The sequence below is a fragment of the Trichosurus vulpecula genome, chromosome 9, assembly GCF_011100635.1.
Source record: "Trichosurus vulpecula isolate mTriVul1 chromosome 9, mTriVul1.pri, whole genome shotgun sequence".
NCBI classification, from domain to species: domain Eukaryota; kingdom Metazoa; phylum Chordata; class Mammalia; order Diprotodontia; family Phalangeridae; genus Trichosurus; species Trichosurus vulpecula.
In genome coordinates, this window is record NC_050581.1 from 143,463,413 (window position 1) to 143,484,114 (window position 20,702).

Sequence of the window (20,702 nt, forward strand, 5' to 3'; positions counted from 1 at the left end):
AGAGAATATCAAAGCCAGGATTTTAACACAAACCTTTCACCTCCAAGTCTAATGCACTTTCCTCCATGATATATTACCTCTACACTGAGAGTTTTTGTTAAATACTTTGTGAAATTCAGGCATGTTCTGCAACATTGCTCTGATTTACAGGAATTAGGGCCCCTGTCAAAGAAAGGAAAGGAGATTGGCCTGGCATTACTTGTTCTTGATGAACCCATGCTGGTTCCTAGTAGTTACTGCTTTGCTTTCTAAGCTTTCTCAAACCACTCATTCAATAATCTCTAATTTTTTTCCCCAAGGATCTATGTCAAATTTATCCATCTAGTTGTTAAAATCTATTTTCTTTTTAAATAATTATATTTGCCTATAACTTGCCCTCTGGAACCTTTCCTGTTCTTCACAGGACCACTTGAGGTTTATTTGAGGTTGTATGGCACTCTGGAAAGGGTGCTGGATTTGAGATCAAAGGGCTTAACTTTGAATGCCAACTCTTCCATTTTCCACCCACGTGACTTGGGCAAATCACATCACCTCCCCATGCCTGTTTCTTCATCTGGAAAGTGGGGTTTCACCAGATCCACACTAGATATCTTCTAAAACCCCTTGCCCTAAATCTGTGATCCTATGGACCCACTGAGGTTATTATAGAAGCTCTTGGTGCTTCCTGGGCTGAGGGGAGGTAAGATGGCCTCTAAGGTCCTTCATACTCTGCGATTCCAAAATTACCAGTATTGGTTCATTAATTGCATCTCCACATCCTTCCATTATTGGGCTTGGAGTGACAGACTTAATTTGTGAGAAGACTCAAACTCATTTAGAGCTGAAGGTGCTGTCTTGCTGTCATTTCCTCACTTAATTCATTCTTGACCATGTTTGTTTTAGAGGAAGCAAGGTATCTTCATGGATAGAGAGCTGGACTTGGAATCAGGGTGACCTGAATTCAAATCCTGCATTGGACATTTAATACCTCAGTCATCCTGGGCAAGTCACTTTAATTTCTCTCATCTGTAATATAGGAATATATTATGCACCTACTTGACAGGGTCATTGTGAGGAGCAAATGAGACAATATGTGTAAATGCTAACCCAATATAAGTGCTAGCTATTACTATAATTATTGGCACCCTCTTTAGTCTGAAGATCCTTCTACTCAACAGAGAAGACAAAAGCAAATTAAGTAGTAGAAGGGAAAGAGTGGTGGATTTGGAGTTTTAGAAAGGATCCAGGACAGCCCTGGGATACCTACAGTTAGGCCCTTTCCTCAGGCCTTTTCCAGCCCTAACTTCGTGTATATGTATGTATATGTGTATATATACATATATATGCAATATATAAAAATTCCTTAACAGAAAACTTGTAAGGAGAGAAATGAATAATGATAACGATGATAACCTGTGGATCAAACCTGGAAGTCTGAATTTGTCTTAAAGTTAAACCTCTCTATGTGGATACTTTTTTTTCCAAATAAAAAAAATTTTTAATTTTTTTTCAAATAAAATTTTATTGATGTCTTTTACTTTTTCCATTACCTAAAATTTCCCCTGTATTCTTCTCTCTCCGCTCTCCCAAAGAGCCATCCCATTTAACAAAAATGTTTATATATATATTTTTAAAGAAAGAAAAAGAGGAAGGAGAGAGAAAAATCAACATAACTGAATAATATTTAGAAAAAAAAATCTAAAATGCATGCAATGTTCCATACCTATAAACCTCCCACCTCTGCAAAGTAGTAGAGAGGTGTTTTCTATCTCATATCTCTTGTGTGAGGTCAGGCTTGTTTTTTTCTAATTTCACAGTATCCAGTTGTGATTGTTTTGTAGTGGTTGGTCTTTCTATTTACATTGTTGTAGTTGTTGTACATTGTGGTTTTTTTTGGCTTTACTTATTTCACTGTGCATCAGTTCACATAAATCTTCCCATGCTTCTCTGCATTCGTCAAGTTAGTTGTCATTTCTTACAGAAATATGTCATTCCACTCATGTTTCACAATTTGTTTAGCCAAGTGGACACATTTTTCAGGGTTTCATCATACACCTTCTGTTGGTGACACTCTGCTTTTAGATTTATTTTTTAAATATAAAAATAATTACAAAGGATATACTCACATGAGGAGAGTGTAGTATTTGTGCTTCCAGACAGTTTTGGAGCCTTTGCTGTGGAGGGCATTTCAAGTATCTAATGCATCTCCCTGATAGGTCTGGAGGTCCAGGAGCAAAAACTTTTGTAAAGTTTTAGGAAGCGTCGAGGCCAAAAGAAAGATGCGATCTCATCCTAATCTTATCTCTCACTATATGCTTTCCCTATATGGCCCCACTTCCACCAGCCAAAATGCTCTCTTCCCTCTACATTTTAATAATTTGCCATTTTTACCTCTGTATCTCTGCTTTCTGTGTTCCCTTAACCTCCCTACTCCTCCCATCTTTCCAGATCTTACCCCTTCTTCCAGCCCCACGTCCTTCACAAAGCCCTTTCTCGGCACTCCGATCTCCACAGATCTCAGAATCTAAGAATGAGAAATGTTCTTAGAAGCTATCTCATCTGGATTTTGGACAAGAATCCCTTCCCTATCAATAAGTAGTTTTCTATCCTCTCCTTGGAGTCTACCAGTGAGGGAAACCTATTTTCTCCCCGAGAAAGCCTGTTCTCTTTGGGGAAAACGAATTATTAGGAGGTTTTTCCTTAGAATAGCCTAAATCTGCCTCACCACTACTTCTGCCCTCTGAGCCAAGTAAAACCAGTTTCATTCCCAAGATGGCCCTTCAAATAAGACTCCTATTATGCCCCCTAAATCTTCTCTTCGGTAAAGATCCCCTGTTTGTTCAACTAATGTGTCATCTCAAAGCCCCTTACCATTATAATTGCTTTCTTATAAACATTATCTATTCTTTTCCATGTCTTTCCCTAAAGCATGATGCCCAGAACCAGACATAGCATTCCAAATACAGTCTGACTGGGGTCAGAGTACAATAAGACTACCACCTCCTTATTCTGGACCCTGTGCTTCAGTTTAAGGCAGCCTAAGATGGCATTAGGCTTGGTGTTTTTGTATTTTGGTGGCGGCGGGGTTGGCTGCCATGTCACATGATTGATTTGCCCAGTCTGAAGTCTAAATCCCCTACATCTTTTGGAGACAGTGTGGCAGCCTAAGGAACTGTCTTATTGCTGATGATAATGCCCACCATACCTATCCCACAAGACTGACATAAGGCTCCCACGAGATATGTGAAAGCACCTTGAAGACTGTAAAGCAGTTCTACGAATGCAGGGGATCGTCATTCATTTGTTCAGCAAACATTTTATGAAGCATCTTCTAGGTGGATTGCTCATTATTAGGGAGTAGACTAGGGAATCCCTTCCTTTGAAGCAGTCTGTGTGTCTGCCCCTAGTGATGTCTGAGTTTTCCAACCTTCCCAGCCACCCTTACTGTCCCCTCCCCTCACTACCAGGTGGTAACAAAGAGAAACCTGTCCATATTCCTGGTGAAGCTGCCTTGTGCTGAGAGTTGGAACCTGGGCTTCCCACCCCAGGAGTCTCCACAATAAATTGAATGATGGAAACGCTGATATTCAGCTATTTAGCTATGGAAGCTAGACAGAGATCTCTTTCTATCAATTGATTCTTCTGAATTACTAACGCTTGGACATGGGAAGTAATTAGCAGAGGGTGTAGAAGAAATGTCATTAAAAAAAAACCTTTTTTGAAAATCTTTTTAAAATGCCATCAGCCACCCTTCTACTTTAATTAGCAGATTTTTGCTTCCTAGATTCACTCTGGACAATAGTGGTTTGATTCCATTAGCTGGAAGATCCAATTACTAGGGAACCCTTAAAAAACCTCTTGGAAAAGACTCACCTTAAGACATACAGGTCTTAGAGAAAAGAGGACTGGACGAGGAATAAAGAGATCTGGTTTGACACTTCTCAGTCTAGGTTATTGGGTAAATTATTAAAGCTCCTTTAGTATACATCTATAAAATGGGGCAACAGATTTGCACTCCCTACTTTATGAGGATTGTTGTGAGGAATGCATTTGGTAAATCTTGAGACACTACATCTATGGTGGTTTCGTTATTGAATTTTTCTTTGTTCATTGAAAACCTTGCATGACCATTGTCAGATAGTGAATTCTCATTGTCCAGAATTATAGATGAGAGGTGTAGACAATGGAAGATTTGGCCAAAAGACTGTTAACGTTAGGACTTCCATCCCCTGGGAGGAGCAGTTGGTTTATGGGTGTGTATTTAGAGGGAGGAAGGTTACTAAATCTCTGTTGTCAGCTGTTTTTCCTTTCCATTTGGCTTTCCCCTTAAGGAAGAAAATCATGTTTATACATACATATGCAGAGAGATGTGTGTGTGTTTGTGTGGTTCTGGTTAGTAGAATTATATAGTTAAGTGGAATTTTATCAAAATGAGAATAAAATGCATGGTAAATATGATGACATTTATTATTTCCTTAGATCCTAGTGAAAACCACAAATCTAACGGAAGGTGGGAAAGTCCTTAGAGAACTTTCACTCATACAAGGAAAGGAACAAGACTTAACTTGAGATACACAGGGGTAGCCAGAGGGAGACCAGAGAAGAGGATGCGGTGAGGTCATCATCACCAGAAAGATAAGGATGGAATCATGACTGAGTCAGCTGAGGAGTACCTGCAATGAACTTAGGGCTATTGTAGGACAATGAAGGGGGTCAATGATCTTGAGAAACGTCACCCTCCAGAACCGGCCCCCAGATTGTGCCAAGTTTTAATCCTTCCTCTTAGTTCAGTGAGAGCCCCTAAATGTCGTTCCACACCCAATGGGCCAGCCGGCATTATCAATGAGGACCAGGGCAAAGGGTTTTGTAGGTAGGGGCGGAGTCCCACTTAGGCATGTCTGATTGGTTTCTTAGCTCTGATGTCACAGACAAGGAGGCTGCCAATTAGTGAGGTTGCATATATCATGGAAGTTTCTAGTTTGGAAGGTTCTAAGCATAGAAGATTCCAGAAAAGGGAGGGGGCATGTCTACAGCAGAGACAACCAGAGGTTTCTGGGGGGCTATCACAGACATCTCTGTCCTGGCTGGCATAATAATGCCAAGCAGTGGCCAGCTTTATTTCCTACCAAGGTATCATATTTAATTATATCAAGGGTTCCCAACTTTTTCTTTCCCTTATCTTAAAATCACAGGGAGGGGGATAATGGTTACCAACTCTCTTAAGCTGGAGTCTGGGAAGCTCCCACGGTTTGGTCTTGACTTGTTTTTCTGCAATAGCAACGTATTCTCCAAGGGCCAGTGACCAGGTATTTGAAAGAGGTAGCCACCTGCCATCATTGGACTTCCTGTCACTTGCCATGTGACATTTCTCAACTAGCCTGGGGCCAGAAGCAGTAAACTCCATTTTTAAATGGCCATTTTTAGTTCTCTGGTCTATTTTAACCAGTGACTCCACAGCTGTGAGAAAAAGCGGTGGGAAGATGTGGTTTGGTTTCTGGACTTTCCTCACCACCGGATCACCCTTTAAAAATCATTCTTTGTGTTTAGCCGAGCTGCTGCCACACCCACAGTTCCCCTGGGCCTTCCAGGATGCTGCCTTAATCTCACTGGGTAGTGGAAAGACTGACCTTCAAAATGTTTTGTTAGAGGGAGGAAGACGGTCCTAGCATTGCTGAGACATGCTGGGGAGTCTGTTCCTCCCTGGCCCTTCCTTGATGGAGAAATAAGTCATGTTCTGGGAAAAGGCTCTTCCATTGCCCTCTTTTGAAATAATTCCACTTTAATTAGATTCAGCTTACCTATTCATGATGTCTAGGAGATTTATAAGGACTTGGTTTTTCACAAACTTTGCAGGAGTATTTGTGAAGAAAATCACAGGGACAAGACAACACAAGGAAATGAATCACTGATGTTGGAATTTCAGCCGTTAATTCAGGAGATATTTTGGGGGCCGGGGACTTTCTTGGAACTCTTCCAAGCACAGCACATAGGTCACCACTAGTATAATCTCTAGTAAGGCTGGTGCTGATCTTGTCTCTATCCCTGCCTCTCTGAGCAGGATAATTATAAAGGTATTTCTGGTATTTCCTTCTTTACTCACACTCATTAATAATGGCCTATGGTTGGGGAGGTAGGGCAGTGAATTCCCAGGTGTGTTGCTCAGGTGGGACCCAAGGGAATATGGATGCAATCCTTGGCGATTCTAGAAAAGGGTATCCAAGTATCAGAGCCCAACACAAATCTGATTAAAATCCCTTCTCCATCATTGCTAACCACATTTCACTACCAACTCGGCTGTCTCAGGCTGCAGCAGCTGACGTGCGGAATGCTGAATATGGAAATAAGAAAGGATCTAAAAATAGTTTCTTGCTTTGAAACATTCATTGTTGATAGTTTTGTATTACACACACATGCACACACACACACACACACACACACACACACACACACATACACACACCAATTTTAAATTTTCCAAGATTGCCACCACCACAACAGCAGGTGGAAGAACAAATCTTATCTCCCTCTGCAGGTCCGACTGTCCCTCAGCAAAAGTATAAAGTAGACAGAGTTTATCTTTGAAACCCGTTCAGTGCCTTTTTACCTACCAGTTAGCTCCCAGTACCCAAATGCCCTGGTGCTATCTCGCTATTCTTTCTAACAAAACCTGTTCTCAAGAAACTTATTTGTCCTGCAGTATAAATGACTGGTGTTAGCTTTAAGTATTATTCAGCCCCAGGGTATTTACTTTTTAATGGGAAGTCAAACTATAAGTTAAAAGCAATGAAATTCCAGGGGTGGAACTTTAGGAATCCTTCAGGAAGCAGGATAGGTTTTGGGGGGAACTGCAGGCTTTCCCAAGGCCCCTAAAGTTACAGCATACAGGCAGTCAGTCATCTTTTATACCTGCAGTTAAAGTGGTTAATTAATCTGCAGGAACTGGCTATCTGTGCTCAAGAGGGAGTGAGGGCAGAGCTGTGGTCAAGGTCATTGACCCTTGGATATGTGTTTGTGTTGTTAGAGGTGAATTAATCCAATGAGTATCACACTCATGTTTTTTTTTCTCCTCTTTTTCCTCCCTTCCTCCTTCCCCCTTCCTTTGAATGTGGGTTACTTAGGGTGCATTGAAGCCCTGGCTTGGGAGAGATTTCCTGCAAGATGGATGGCCCATCTTGATTTGATACATGAGACTTGTTCCAATGCAGAGAAAAATCTCAAGAGAAGTTTATTTTGTTTTGTTTTGTTTTTAAATGGTGTTAACAAAATGCCTTCTTTTCTTTTTTCCAATTAAAGTATGGTTTCTTATTCATTTTTTTAAAAAGCTTTGAATAGTCTGGGCCAAAAACATTCAAAGTAATTAGACAGGATACACCGGACTGAGCTAGGGCACAAGTGAGTATGATTCATGTAATTCTACATTCTAGGGAATGTGAGAGCTGGAAGGGACATAGAGACCATTAGTGTAGAGATGAGGCCAGGAGAGGTGGACTCCTCCATGGTCACAGCTTGTTTGTGTGTGAGAATCAGGACTAGAGGGCAGGTCTCTTGTTCAACCCAGGTAGCACAGTCACCTCTTTTCAAAGGGGCTATTCAGTCCTGGCCTCTGGCCTGGGACCCCAAGAGGCGGGTCAGAGCCCTTGGGCTGCACCCAGCAGGTGGGACCCTGCCAACCCACTGTGTGAACTTCTTTCCACAAAGGAGGGGAATGTCCAGGGCTCAGAGGCATCTCCCTTTCCCTGGAGAAAACCTCAAGGGAATTTAAGAGAAGTGGAGAAAGAACATAGAGGGAGATGGTGGTGGGGGGTGGTTCTCTGTCTTCATTAAAGCCCTGCATGTGTGAGGAGGGTAAAGCAGGACAGGGAGGAGGGAGACCAGAATGGTGGAGGAGAACCTCATAGAATGTGATCTGGATGCTGTGGACAATGAAGAACAATTAGAGATTTCTGGGAAGGAAAGCAGCATGATGAAAGTGGCGTTTTTAAGAAAGTTAACCTGATGGCAGCAGGGTAGTAATGAGAATAGTTACTTACTAGCTGTGTGACCTTGGGCAAGTCACTTAACCCCAATTGCCTTGCCTTCCCTCCCCCCCCCCAAAATAAAAAATTTAAAAATTAAAAAAATAGCTAGCATTTTTTAGAGCCTTAAGTTCACAAAGCCCTTTATATGAAGTCATCTCTTTCAATCATTACAGTAACACCTCCCCCCCCATAATACAGATGAGAAAAACTGAGGCTGAGAGAGGCTAACTTGCCCAGGGATCATACCACTAGTAAATGTCTGAGGTGGGATTTGAACTCAGGTCTTCCTGACTCCAGGTCCAACCCTCTTCCCACTTTGCCAGATGAGAGATAGATTGGGTGTGAGAAGAGGCAGAGAGATTCCACATGACATATTGTTGTCATCTAGAACTCAGGGATGACGAGCTGGACTAGGGTGGTAATTATTTTTGGATGGCCTGCCCTTCTGAATTAGCCACTCCTTTGCCTCTCCCTACATTGGCAGAAATGACCAAGAGTTGACTCTGCCCACCTGGTCACAATGAAGAGAGGTCCTCATCCCCCTCTGACTCCCAGCCTCAGGTCAGAGAAACAAAGGAGGACCCTGAACTTTTGTTGGAAGCAATAATAAGCAACCCAAACATTTCCCACGGCTAACCTGGCTCTGTTACCTTCAGCTTCTTCATCTCAGATTGGCTGGCACTCCAAAAGCTTAGAGGCGCTAATGTTTGGAGAGTCTGTAAGGGGCCACTTTTCTTGCTGCACACAACCAAAAAAGACTTTTTTCCCCTAAATAAAAGTTGCATTCTGAATTCCTCTTGGAAGCCCTCCTGTCTCTTTCCCTCTTAGGGCAGAGGCAGCACCTGCTACAGTTTTCTTTGCATTATCATCTTCTAATTCAGTAGCTCCTGTCCATTTTCCCCTTCTCAGAACATCTTAGGGTTCACTGGGTGCTGAACCCTTAGATTCAGTTGGTTTTCTAAACTCTTTCAGGGGGTATAATGGGGGCTTCTTTTGGTTTCTCTCTCTCCCTTCTTCTCCTTTCTCCCCCAGTTTTCCTCTTATCTCACCAAAATCTGGGTCTACTGGACACAATTCAACAAATATGTGTAAAGTGCCTCCAGTTCCAAGGTACTATATTGTACTCTAGGAATACAAAGACACTGTAGGTAACCTTTCACTCAAAGAACTAACCATCTAGTGTGTGAAGGATTCTAACGTGTGCAGGACTCAAATACTCAGATGGATTGGAGATCTTATTGATTTGGAAGTTTCTGCCAGTGTTGTAAATCATGACCCCTTGATGTGACTTTCATCCATATCCTCACATAAGTTCAACATAGGGTGTCTGCCCAACATGCTGGTGACCTACCTTACATTCCCTTGACATGAATCTGTCTGTCTGTCTGCCTGTCATCCCTCAACCCTGCCATGGAACCAGACCATCACTTTTTTTATGATTCATTTCTTTGACAAATGCAAACATCTGGTCCTGACAACCTTTTGCGGTATAGTTTTATTCCCGCCCCCGCCCCCCATATTGTAGTTACTGAGTCTCAGAAAGGTTAACACAACAAATTAGGGGAGCCAGGAATAGAACCCAGGTGTTCAGACTAGAAGACCTTCAGAGCCTTGTATCTTCTTTATTAAATAATAAAATAAAGTCAAAAGCACTATGAAAAGTATAAGATGCACATATAAGAAAGGATTAAATTCATAGAATGTTAGACCAGAATGGGACAGTACAGGTAGTCTAATCCAGCTTCCATGTTTTTACAAATGAAAAAACTGAAACCAAAGATTCAGTGATTTGTCAGATATCACATCGATAGGCACTTTGTTGGTCTCTTGGCTCCCAAGACCGGTATTCTCTCCACTCTACTCTGTCCTTCCAAGGACCAAGCAGCTTCACTTGAAGTCACTGTCATAATCCCCTTCCCTGTCCACTGCCAGACCCACTCTTGACTATTTGTTTTTGTTTCTCACTCTCGCCTTGGCACTTTTCAGAATGTACCTCACTGCAGGGGACTTGAGGGTAGTGTCTCCCCCTACCCCAATGTTCCAGAGCCAAGAATAAACCTAATTAGAGGCACGAACGTAAATTCTGGGCCTCAGACCAACATTTCCATAAGGGGCCCCATTCCCTTTTAAATTGCAAGGGGAAAAAAAAGCCAGATTTCCCAACAGAATGGGGCCTCTTCCTGTCCTGGTCCCTACAGGAAAGCCAGGAACCTTCACATAGCCAGGAGGGCAACTCCTTCCCATCTCGGGAGTGATTGTATCCTTGCACAATAAGAGGCAGTTTGGTATAACACTTAGGGGTTAGGGGCCAGGATCCCCTACATTCTAGTTCTATCTTTACCCCTCCATCAATTAATCCTGTGACTTTGGGGAAGCCGCTCACCCTCTCCTTGGCTCATCTTCCCCATCTGTTAAAGGCAGTTAATAACAAGCTTATCCAGAGAAGAACAACTACGATGGAGAGGGAACCTGAAACCCTGCCACAAAAGCGAGGATTTAAAAGGCATTGAGAATGTTTGGCCACGAACAGCTAAGGAGCAAGCGTGGCATGGTAGCTGCCTCCTTTGGGGATTCAGAGACTCTTGAAGAGAGATGAGACACTTCTCCTTAGCCCCAGAAGGCAGAATAGGACCAGTGGGTAGAAGTTACAAGAAGGTGGATTTTGACTCCCTAAAAGAAAAGAATCCTTAGAATGAGACCTGTTGAGAAGTGAAAATGGGTAGTGAGCTCCCTGTTATCAGAGGTCTTCCCATGGAAGCAAAGTTCAGTTGGTTGGAGTGGAGGGTAGGGGGAAGATATAGTTTCAAGGGCATGTATACTTCAGATATGAGATGGTCTAGATCATCTCTTCCATAGCACATAGAGGAAGCAGTATTGGACATAGAATTAGGAGATCTGGCTTCAAATTCTCAACCTTCTACTTAACTATCTGTGTGAGGTTGGACCCGTCACTTTTGCTTTCTAAGCCTCGATTTCCTCCTTTGAAAAGCTATGGATGTGGATTAAGAAGTTGAGTGATTTGCCCCAAGGATCCAGAAGCTCAAGTCCTTTCCAACGGAGAGACGCTATAATAACAAGCTAAGAGAGATGGCAGGGATCTAGCGTGATGATCCATGTGGAGATTATGTTTGTTCACAATAAAAAGTGCCATACAGATAGCATCTCATTGTTGAAGATGCAGGCCCCAATTCTGTTGGACAAACCAGACAACTCCATGTCTCAACCTCACCACCATCTCCTGTCCCCCACCCTCCCATACATATCCTAGAGTAGTTCCCACACATGGGTACTACCATCATTCTGACAGGGGAGAGTGTACTGCCTCTCCTCTTTAGCCACCTTTACACTCCAGGCAAATAAAAGCCTTTAGGAGGGAGGGTGTGTGTGTGTGTGTGTGTGGTGTGTGTGTGTACGCGCGCGCACGTGCACACGCATGTGCTTCCCGAGTTGTAAGTTACCTGACCACAGTCAGGCCTTCCCATCTTGCTGTTCTAGAGCATCTTCCAGGAGGAAGGAAAAGGCAGGGTGGTGGATTAGGGTACAGCAGAAGGGAGAGACTGTGAGAAGCTGGAGGCATCAATATTTCAGGAGGTTTTGTTTTGCCTCGGCCTGTGCAGACTGCCTGGAGTCTGGACTAAAAGTTTCTGGCAAGTGGTACTTAACCACAGTCATCCTTTCAAAACTGCCTGCTTCCTCTAGTGCGGAGAATGAGCCTGATGGGCCCAGCCTGGAGCATGGCTTCACCATCCGATGTGGCCAGCCAGGCCACAGGCTTGTCTGTTTTTTACTCTGAGGACCTATTCATGATGCTCAGGCCCTCGCTCGCTCACTTACTTGCTCACACACGCACATGCCCTCAGTCCCTGTGACCCAAAGAAGGTCCTGACCCCAGCCCCTTAACCTAATGTCCCATTTCTTTTCTCTCCCTCTGTAGGCAAACAGGCCCAGCACAGGGGCCCCCAGAGGGACTACGCAGGCCCCTTTTTTTTGCTGTCTTTGTACCTGTACCAGGCAAAAGAGATTGGAGCCTGTGCCCCCATTGCCCTTGCCCCACATTCCCTCTGACTGACATTTTCTTGGGAAAAATCATCCGTGACTTCACAGGCCATAATTAAAAACACTCATTGACGAAGCCTGTGTACTTACAGCTTTCATCCTGACTCACTTTCTGGAATCAGAAAGTTCTCTCCCCATCCTCCTCTCCCTGTCTACCAGCCTCCTGGGCACTCCATGAGCTCTGGGCCTGTTTGTAGAGACACTGTCCCCAGATTGCTGAGCCAAACTCTCAATCAGCCCTTCAGCCCAAGGCTTTCCTGCATCCTCCCATCTTCTAGCCTTGGCCTGGATCTGTCCTCATAGCTCTTAGTGTTTCACTCAAGAGACACAACTCACGGGACTCGATATCTATTTTTAAGCCTTTTGACTAGGAAGCCATCTAGACCCCTCACAGCTTCTATAGATTCCTCTTTCCTATTGTTTCTCCAGGGCTCTGAAGGTCATAGAAAGTATGATACATATTCCCTGCTCTCCTGAACATCCACAATCACAGGGTTTTGAGACATCCTCTTCTCCATCTCCACCCCCCAACCAAGCCCCACCCAAACATTCTCCCACATTAACAACCAAAAAAAAAAAAAAAACCCTGACAAATAATCTCTATTTGGAAAAATTTTAAAGCAAGGGGTGGGGACTTGGGAATTTATTTTTAAAGTGAGTCAGAGGTTGTAGTGAACACTGAGGGCTATGGAGAAGATGAGGAGGAGTGACTGAGTCTGGAGTTGGTGGACAGCCCCTGACCTTTTTAGGAACTGGAACTAGGGCATGTGCCAGAATACAGCCCAAGGCTTGTTAACTTTTCCTCAACTGTTTCCTCCTATTGCCCTCTTATGGTTCTCTCTGTGGATACTTTTATAGATCTTGTAGGAATGAGTCTGTCTCTCCTTGAGATATCCTTTAACTGAAGGGCTGTTATTGTCTGAATGTGGAATAAAGGATAGAAGACTAGCCCTGGGATCAAAAAATATGGATCCAAGGCCTACATCTGACACTTACTGCTTGTGTGACCATGGGCAAGTCATTAAATGACCTCTCATTGTCCCAGATGATTCTGCAGGACTCTTAAGTTATAGAGAAATTTCCTACATCTGTGAGTGGAGGGAGTTTCTGCAGTGGGAGTTCCATGAACTGATGAAATCACAGGTCCTGAGGTAGGAAAGATAGAAAAAGAAAAGATGATACTGTCCACCAAGATAGGCAGCAAGGCTGCCAGGGGGAATAGAAAGGGAGAGGATCATGGTCCATTCTGGCCTAGTTCCTAGCTCCAAAGAAGACCATCCTCTTAAATTAAAAGATGTCTGAAAATAGTAAAGGAGGCAGGAAGTGATGTGGGGAATTGTGCGGAATGGGGCTACGCTCTCAGCCACTGAGGGTGAGAATCAGTACATTCAAAGAGTTCAGCCTTCCTGTGGGCCGTAGCAACCCCCTCCATAGCAGGTGGTTACACCACCTTTGCTTGAATGATTCTCGTGGTGGAGAACTCACTATTTCTTGAGACAGTCTTTAGTTTTAGTTGAACTTTCTCTATGTGGGTTTTTTTTTCCTCACATTGAGCCAAAAATCAACCCCCAATAACGCCCACCCATTTGGTCTTAATTTTATACACCGGAGCAACAGAGAATGTCTACTTATTCTTCCACATATTTGCAGACAACCTTGTTATTATGGTTGTGTGTAGGTACACACACACACACACACACACACACACACACACACACACACCCCACCTTTTAATCTTTTCTTCTCCAGGCTAAACATCCTCCTTTCTTTTATAACTGCCCTTTGGTGAGGGCCATTCCAGACATCCCAACATCCTGCTGCAGGACTACCTTCAAGACATACTCTGGTTAATTAGCATCCCAAATGTTAGTCTCAGTTTTCTATATAGTAAGGGGGTTTGACTATACAACCTCTAGAGGGCCTTCCATTTTGTATTATTATTATTATACATTTTTATTATGATCAAATATTGTGATTCTTTGTGGCTTGACTGGTACAATGTATTATGTGACTATCATTTCTTGTGAAATCGGTGGAAAGAAGAAAAGAAGTCATAAAAAGGCTAGCCAAAAGGTGTTTATAGAAGGGGAGAAAAGGCATTTTTATATCTTTATCTTGGAGATGGTGGCAAAATTTATGGGTTGTGTCTGATTCTATGGGCATTTTTAATACTTAGAAATGTGGCTCATTTTTAGAAAAGCCTCCCTGAAAAAAAATCTCTCCATTTTACTATTTACCTATTCATGAATAGAAAGAATATGGTTTGGGACCCCCAGAGTTCCATGTATACAAATCTTAGAAGCCATGTGCTTTCCCAATCACTGGCTTTGGTGGTGGGATTGGGAAAGGTCCACAAACTTTAACATGCAGGGTTCTGATACTTACTTTAAAATTTCCTCTTTTACTGCTATGGAAGAGGAATAGGCATCAAATAACCATAACTACTTCTCTGCTCCTTCAGAGGTCAGGTGCATGATGTCAAAAGCTGAAAGAAATCTGGCAATACTTGTATAGATTAAGCGTAGGAAGAGGTAGAGTTTTCTCCTTTAAAAAATTATTGATATGTTTTTTATCCTCTTAATTTCCCAATATATCCCTCTTCCCTCCCCCATGAAAACAATCATTCCTTATACAAAGAGGAAAATAGAAAGGGTAAAAAAAAAACAGTTCAGCAAAACTAAGCAGCACATCAGCCAAGTCTAACAATCTATACAGTGTTCTGTGCCCATGACCTCCCACCTCTTCAAGGTAGGGAGGGAGGTGCATTCTCCTATCTTGTCTCTGGAACCAAGGTTGGTCATTATAGTTACAGAGTATTCCATTTTGATTTTTTTCTATTTCTGTTATTGTTTATATCATTTTCCTGGTTCTGTTCCTTTCACTTTGTATCAATTCATAGAAATCTTCCCATATTTCCCTGTATTCTACATACTTATCATTTCTTATGGCTCAGTAATATTCCATTATCTTCATGTACCATAATTTGTCCAGCCATTCTGCGGGCATTTGCTTTGTTTCCAGTTCTCTGCCGCTACAAAAGGTACTGTGACAAATGTTATAGTGTACGTGGAACTTTTCTTTCTTTTGTAAAGAGAAGCTTGGCCTTCTCTGTTCTTTTTTCAGTCAACAAAAAACTATTTTCTCTCCCTGCCTTCCCATTAAAAAAAAAGAGAAAGAGAAATAAAACCCTGATAACATAAGCATAGTCAAGCAGAACAAATTCCAGCATTTTCTGTGTCCAAAAATGCGTTTCAGTCTGAACTCTGAGTCAATCACTCTCTGTCAGGAGATGAGTAGCATACTTCAGAGTGGATCCTAGTAAATCAATGGAAGGAGAAAATTGGTGATAAAATAAAGGCAGCAGAATTATTTATAGAAGGGAGGAAAGGCAGTTTTATGCTTTATCCCATGTGGTTGAGTACCTTTCTTTCTGTCTTTTTCCTACTTGGGTTATAGGCCTAGTAGTAAGATTTCTTTGTCAAGGAGTATGGACATTATAGACACTTTCTTAGCATAATAAGTGAGAGTATTTTCAATTTAATGTAGTTAGGGGTGGTGGAACATAGGGAGTCATATGATCAGGAAGTCTTCTCAGGTGTTATGGAAAACAATCTTGGGAAGTGCTTTGATCACATAATGGGCATCCATTGAGGGAGTGAAGTTTGGGGAAGGCACAGACGGGTAGGGTGTTACTGCCTAAGCTGCCATATTTGGGAAGGTGTGCATTGGCTTAATACCATGGGAGCTGCCACGTTTGAACAAGGTGGGTCGCCAGTAGTGCAGAGCATAGCTCCATAGCTGGACTATCTAGGACTTTCAGGTGAAACGTCCAATATCTGGCCTCTTGGAAACGGATGAAAATCCCTTAAAATCTCCTTTGAAAACAATATACACAGAGGATTAGATTTATAGGTAGGAGGCATGCCCTATGGGACTTTAGGCAAGTCATTTTACAGTTACCTAAATTCAAATTTTAAAACTTTCTCTAATACTGAATAAGAGCATCCTTATTTCTATGATAAAGCAACGGCTAATTTGCAATTCTAGATCTTACGATCATAGATCTTGGGCTAGAAGGAACCTCGGAGGCCATCCAATCCAGTCCTTTCATTTTACAGATAAATTGAGGTTACAGATAGACTGAGGTTCAAGGAGTTCAAATAATTTAACCAAGGTCCAACAGGTAAAGCCTCAGAAGCGGATCTGAACCCAATTCTTCTGATTCCAGTGCCATGTGATTTCCCCACTGTGCCATGAATAGTTAGGAGATTTGTGAATATAGATGAGGAAAAATGATTTTTTCCACTAAACTTTGCTTTTTAAATTCCGTTTATTTTATTTTATACATTTTAAAACATTCTGAGAAGGGGTACCTAGGCATCACCAGGCTGCCCAAGTGACCGTGGCACACAAAAAGTTTTAGAACAGGGGCAGCTAGGTGGCGCAGTGCATAGAGCACCGGCCAGGAGGACCTGAGTTCAAATTCGACCTCAGACACTTGACACACTTACTAGCTGTGTGACCTTGGGCAAGTCACTTAACCCCAATTGCCCTGCCTTCCTCCCTCCAAAAAAAAAAAGTTTTAGAACCACTGGTGTAAGGTTTAGGAGTCCATAATTCTCTATGGTATGCTACAGGAATATAGCAACCATTTTTAAGGAGGGCTAAAAGAATGCTTAGGAACTGGAATGCTTCTAAATGCTCTAAACTGTCACTTTTCCTGTGAAGAAGAAAGACTTGATTAATGGTAGGATTATAGATTTATTGGTGGACACTCTAGAGGTCATCCAGTCAAACCTGGCCACATTATGAATGAGGAGCCTGCAGCCCTGAGATGAAGTAGGTTACTCTGGTTCACATTGGGGAATAAGTGTCAAGGCAGGGATTTGAACCCAGGCCCTCTGGATACTGCTGCTAGCACTTTTTCCACTGTACCTGTCAGGCAGGGTTGTTGATGGGTAGTGTCCTTGATAAAACTTCATATAAAATATTGCATGTGCAATATCTATTCTAATTTCTACTTTGGGAATGAGGTTTGGGGGCGGAGCCAAGATGGCGGCATGAAGACAGGGGATGAGATTTAAGCCATTGACCATAGATGGCAGAGATACTTGGGAAGGAGGGAATAAAGGCGATCAGAGGAATGTCCAGTGGGAAGCTTGGCCTTCTCTGGGAAGCCAGAGCTTGCCGAGAAGCTGGAGAGATGTTGCTTCTTGGTGTCTCCGTCTTGCAAATGCAGGATACTGCAGCTGTTTTAGAGTTCTTTTAAGTGTAGGCCCAGCTGGGTCTCCTAAGGGGAAATGGTTTTCTTTCCTGTCAGACTCCCGCTTGGAAAAACCCATTTGACCACTCACTGAAACAATTTCCAGCTTGGGAGCACTTCTTCAGAACGGATAAGGACAATTGGGAGCAAGGAAAAAAGAAAATTATTTACCTTTACACAGTTTGCTGAAAGACAGAGAGCCCATTGCCTTTGGACAAGTGACTTTCTCTAAAGGCCTCAATTTCATCAGCTGTGAAATTGGGGGAATCGTACTAGATGACCTCTAATTTCCCTTCTTTTTCTAAATCTCTGCTTCTTTGATCCTACCCAGGCAGACACACAAACACAACAATGGTCCTTCCATGAGGAAGGGTATTTAACCATTCTTATACTATGGCTCTCAGCAACCCTGATAGTCACGGGGTAGGAATATTCTTTTGGTGGCTAAAAGCAGGAGCTTCGAGCTTCCTTGGAGGAAGGGATAATTGAAAGAGTTCCGTTTGCCCTGTCTTAGATGAGGGGAAGGAAGGGCCTTTGTCAACAAGAGAGTCTCTAAGCAGTTAAGCAGGGGGATATAACAAAATTGGTGGCAAGAGGCCATATTGCTTTTCTTAGGAGAGTTGATGGGAGCGGAAGGCTTGTTGTGACTATTTTTAAAATACACCACAGGAATGAGTACGTGTGTGTGTGTGTGTGTGTGTGTGTGTGTGTGTATTTCGAGATTTGCTGCTGAGTTTTCTTATTCCTGGCCAAGTGTGGCTCAAAGGGCAGACCATTTCCTGCCTGCCTCCTGTGTTAGCTGCAAGTGGAAACCTGGTTAGAGTAGTGTTTCCTCTAATCTGACATGTATCTTCTGGTCTAGGCCTTCCCCACCCCCAACACCCTAAGTTTGCATTGGAATTGAAGGTCTGGTGAGAAGACTAACTGACTCTAAAACACTAGACTATCATCTCCACCACTGCAAGCCTTGGGGATGGTGGCCCAGCAATCATGGCTCATGGTTGTCAAGGCACATAGAGGCATTGATGACAGAATCAATTTTTAAATGATACTTTCCCACATGGTCTTGAAAATTACCCATCATCCAAGAGGAAAACCTGAAGGAGGGAGATTTTGAGATGTTTGGGGGAGAAAGGGGATAGCACAAGAGCATACTGGAGGTGCTTCTGAAAGTTGTCCTATAAAGCCAGCGAAGGAAATCTCACTTCTTTCTTTTACTCAGCCTAAAAGAAATCTGCAGTGGAGCTCAGTGTAAGAAAAAAAAATTAAGAGTTCTTAAGTCTGGGTTTGGGCTAAGTGACATACGTGAGTCCTCACCATCATGTTTAGGGCTCAGAATGAAGGAAGAAGGATGGTTTGTATATCATTTCACTTGGAGGAAAGGAAAAAAAAGCTTGTTAGTTTTCTCTAGGGCTGGCTATGAATAGAATAAGGCAAAGAACTGGTTTCTGGCCTTCTTGGAAAGATGATTATCAGCTCTTACCCAATACTTGTACTGCCCTGGGCCAGGCTACAGGTGAAGGCAGCTAAGGTCTCACTCACTGGAAATATCTTTTCTCTCTTTCATGTCCAGCGTTGAGGGAGAAGCCCCAGGGAGTGAGACTGGCACCTCTTTGGACAGCCCCTCAAACTACCATCAAGGTCCAATAACTCACAGCTCCACTCTGAGCGCCCGACCACTACGATCACTCTGCGTATGGGCTGTACTCGGTCTCCCTGGGCAGCCCCAACGCTCCCGGAGGCCCAAGCTCCAGCATTCCACCTCCATCCTCCGTAAGCAGGCGGAAGAGGAGGCCATCAAGCGGTCGAGGTCCCTTTCTGAAAGCTATGAGCTCTCTTCAGACCTACAGGACAAGCAGGTACTTGGACTCTGTGTTCATTTATTCTGTGGAGTGAGTGAGAGAAATAAAAATGTGGCCACACTGACAACCGGGGGCTGGCGAGGAATAGCCAGCCTTCTGGAAAAGGGAAACAAATGTCTGTTTGCTAGAGCCTTACTTGGCTCAGGGCTGGCAGAGTGAAAGCAGAAAGGGAGAGATCAGTCAGGTCTTTGATTTTTTTGTCCGCTTGCCTGATTCCAACATAAGCTACAAGGCAGATTGATGGAGAATATGGCATATGTGTGTGTGTATTTTTAAAAATATGTGTATTTGTGTACACACACACACACACACACACACATACATATACATATATCTAAAACGTAGGTTTGTGGAGAATATGGCATGTATATGTGGTTTGTATATACACATACACATGTATGCACATATAGCTAAAATGTAGTTTTGTGGAGAATATGGCATATGTGTAATATATGTGTGTGTTTGTGTTATTCACACATACATATGCATGTATACATATATAGCTAAATGTAGGTTCATGGAGAATATGGCATGTATATGTATGTTCTATTGTGTGTTTGTATGTATACATACATATATAGCTAAAATGTAGGCTTATGGAGAATATGGCACATATGTATGTGTTATATATGCATGTATGCATACACATATGGCTAAAATGTAAGTTCATGGAGAGTACAGTATGTATGTGTGCATACATATTGTCAGTCAACAAACATTAAAGGCTCACCGTGTGTCAAACACCGTGCTAAAGCACATCCCAGACACGATGCTTCGGTTTCTTATTGGAGCTTGGCTCCTGGTATTTATTCCATAAAATGCTTAAGTTTTTTCAAGTAAAAGAAGAAGGTTCAGCCGGACTGGGGCTGGGGCAGGGACCAGTAGCCTGAGCTGGTCGGGTGAACCAGGAAGACTCTCCCTTGGTGCAAGTCTGTGGGAAGGGCTTCGGCCTGGCTCAAACGTAATGGAGGGAACAGAAAAAGCAAGAGCGGTGTGCTGGATGGTACTAGTATCGAGGTAGGTCAATTTGTAGCATAAATAGCACAAGCTTTTTAAAAAAAAGAAAGAAACTATTCACAGCCAGGGGAGATGAGGTTGCCTATTATAGCTCCTTTCATTTACAACTTTGTTCTCTGCTGGGAAATCAGCCTCATTGAATGCTGCAGCCTGGCTTCTCGTCAAAGCACCTTTTTTTTTCTTTGGGGAAGCCTTGCCCCAGAGAGCTCTGACGAGGTTCTGCACACGTGAGCAGAGTCTTCGCAGAGAGACCCTAAAGAGATCCTTGTTTCCTGATGGGTTCGGAGCCCCGGGGCTGCCCCTGGAGACAGAGGCAGAGGCTATTTCTGCAGGGTAGGTACGGAAAAAGGAGGGTCCCAGCTCCTATGGAAGGGGCTTTAGTGGGGTTAGGAAGGGAACAAGTGTTTACCGAGTACCTACTATGTGCCGATGACCATGCTAAGCACTTTACAGATACTTCATTTGATCCTTACAACAACACTGCGAGGTAGGTGTATTACTCCCTAT

The 20,702-nt window shown here is 43.0% G+C and overlaps 1 protein-coding gene across 1 annotated transcript in view; it reads left to right on the top strand.

The window, feature by feature from the left end:
* The window catches only part of IQSEC1 (IQ motif and Sec7 domain ArfGEF 1), a 103,521-nt gene that overhangs the window by 11,654 nt on the left and 71,165 nt on the right, over window positions 1-20,702 (top strand). The window contains 3 exon segments of the mRNA XM_036738888.1: window positions 18,890-18,986; window positions 18,988-19,027; window positions 19,030-19,175. Of these exon segments, the coding sequence (XP_036594783.1) occupies window positions 18,890-18,986; window positions 18,988-19,027; window positions 19,030-19,175 (283 nt within the window).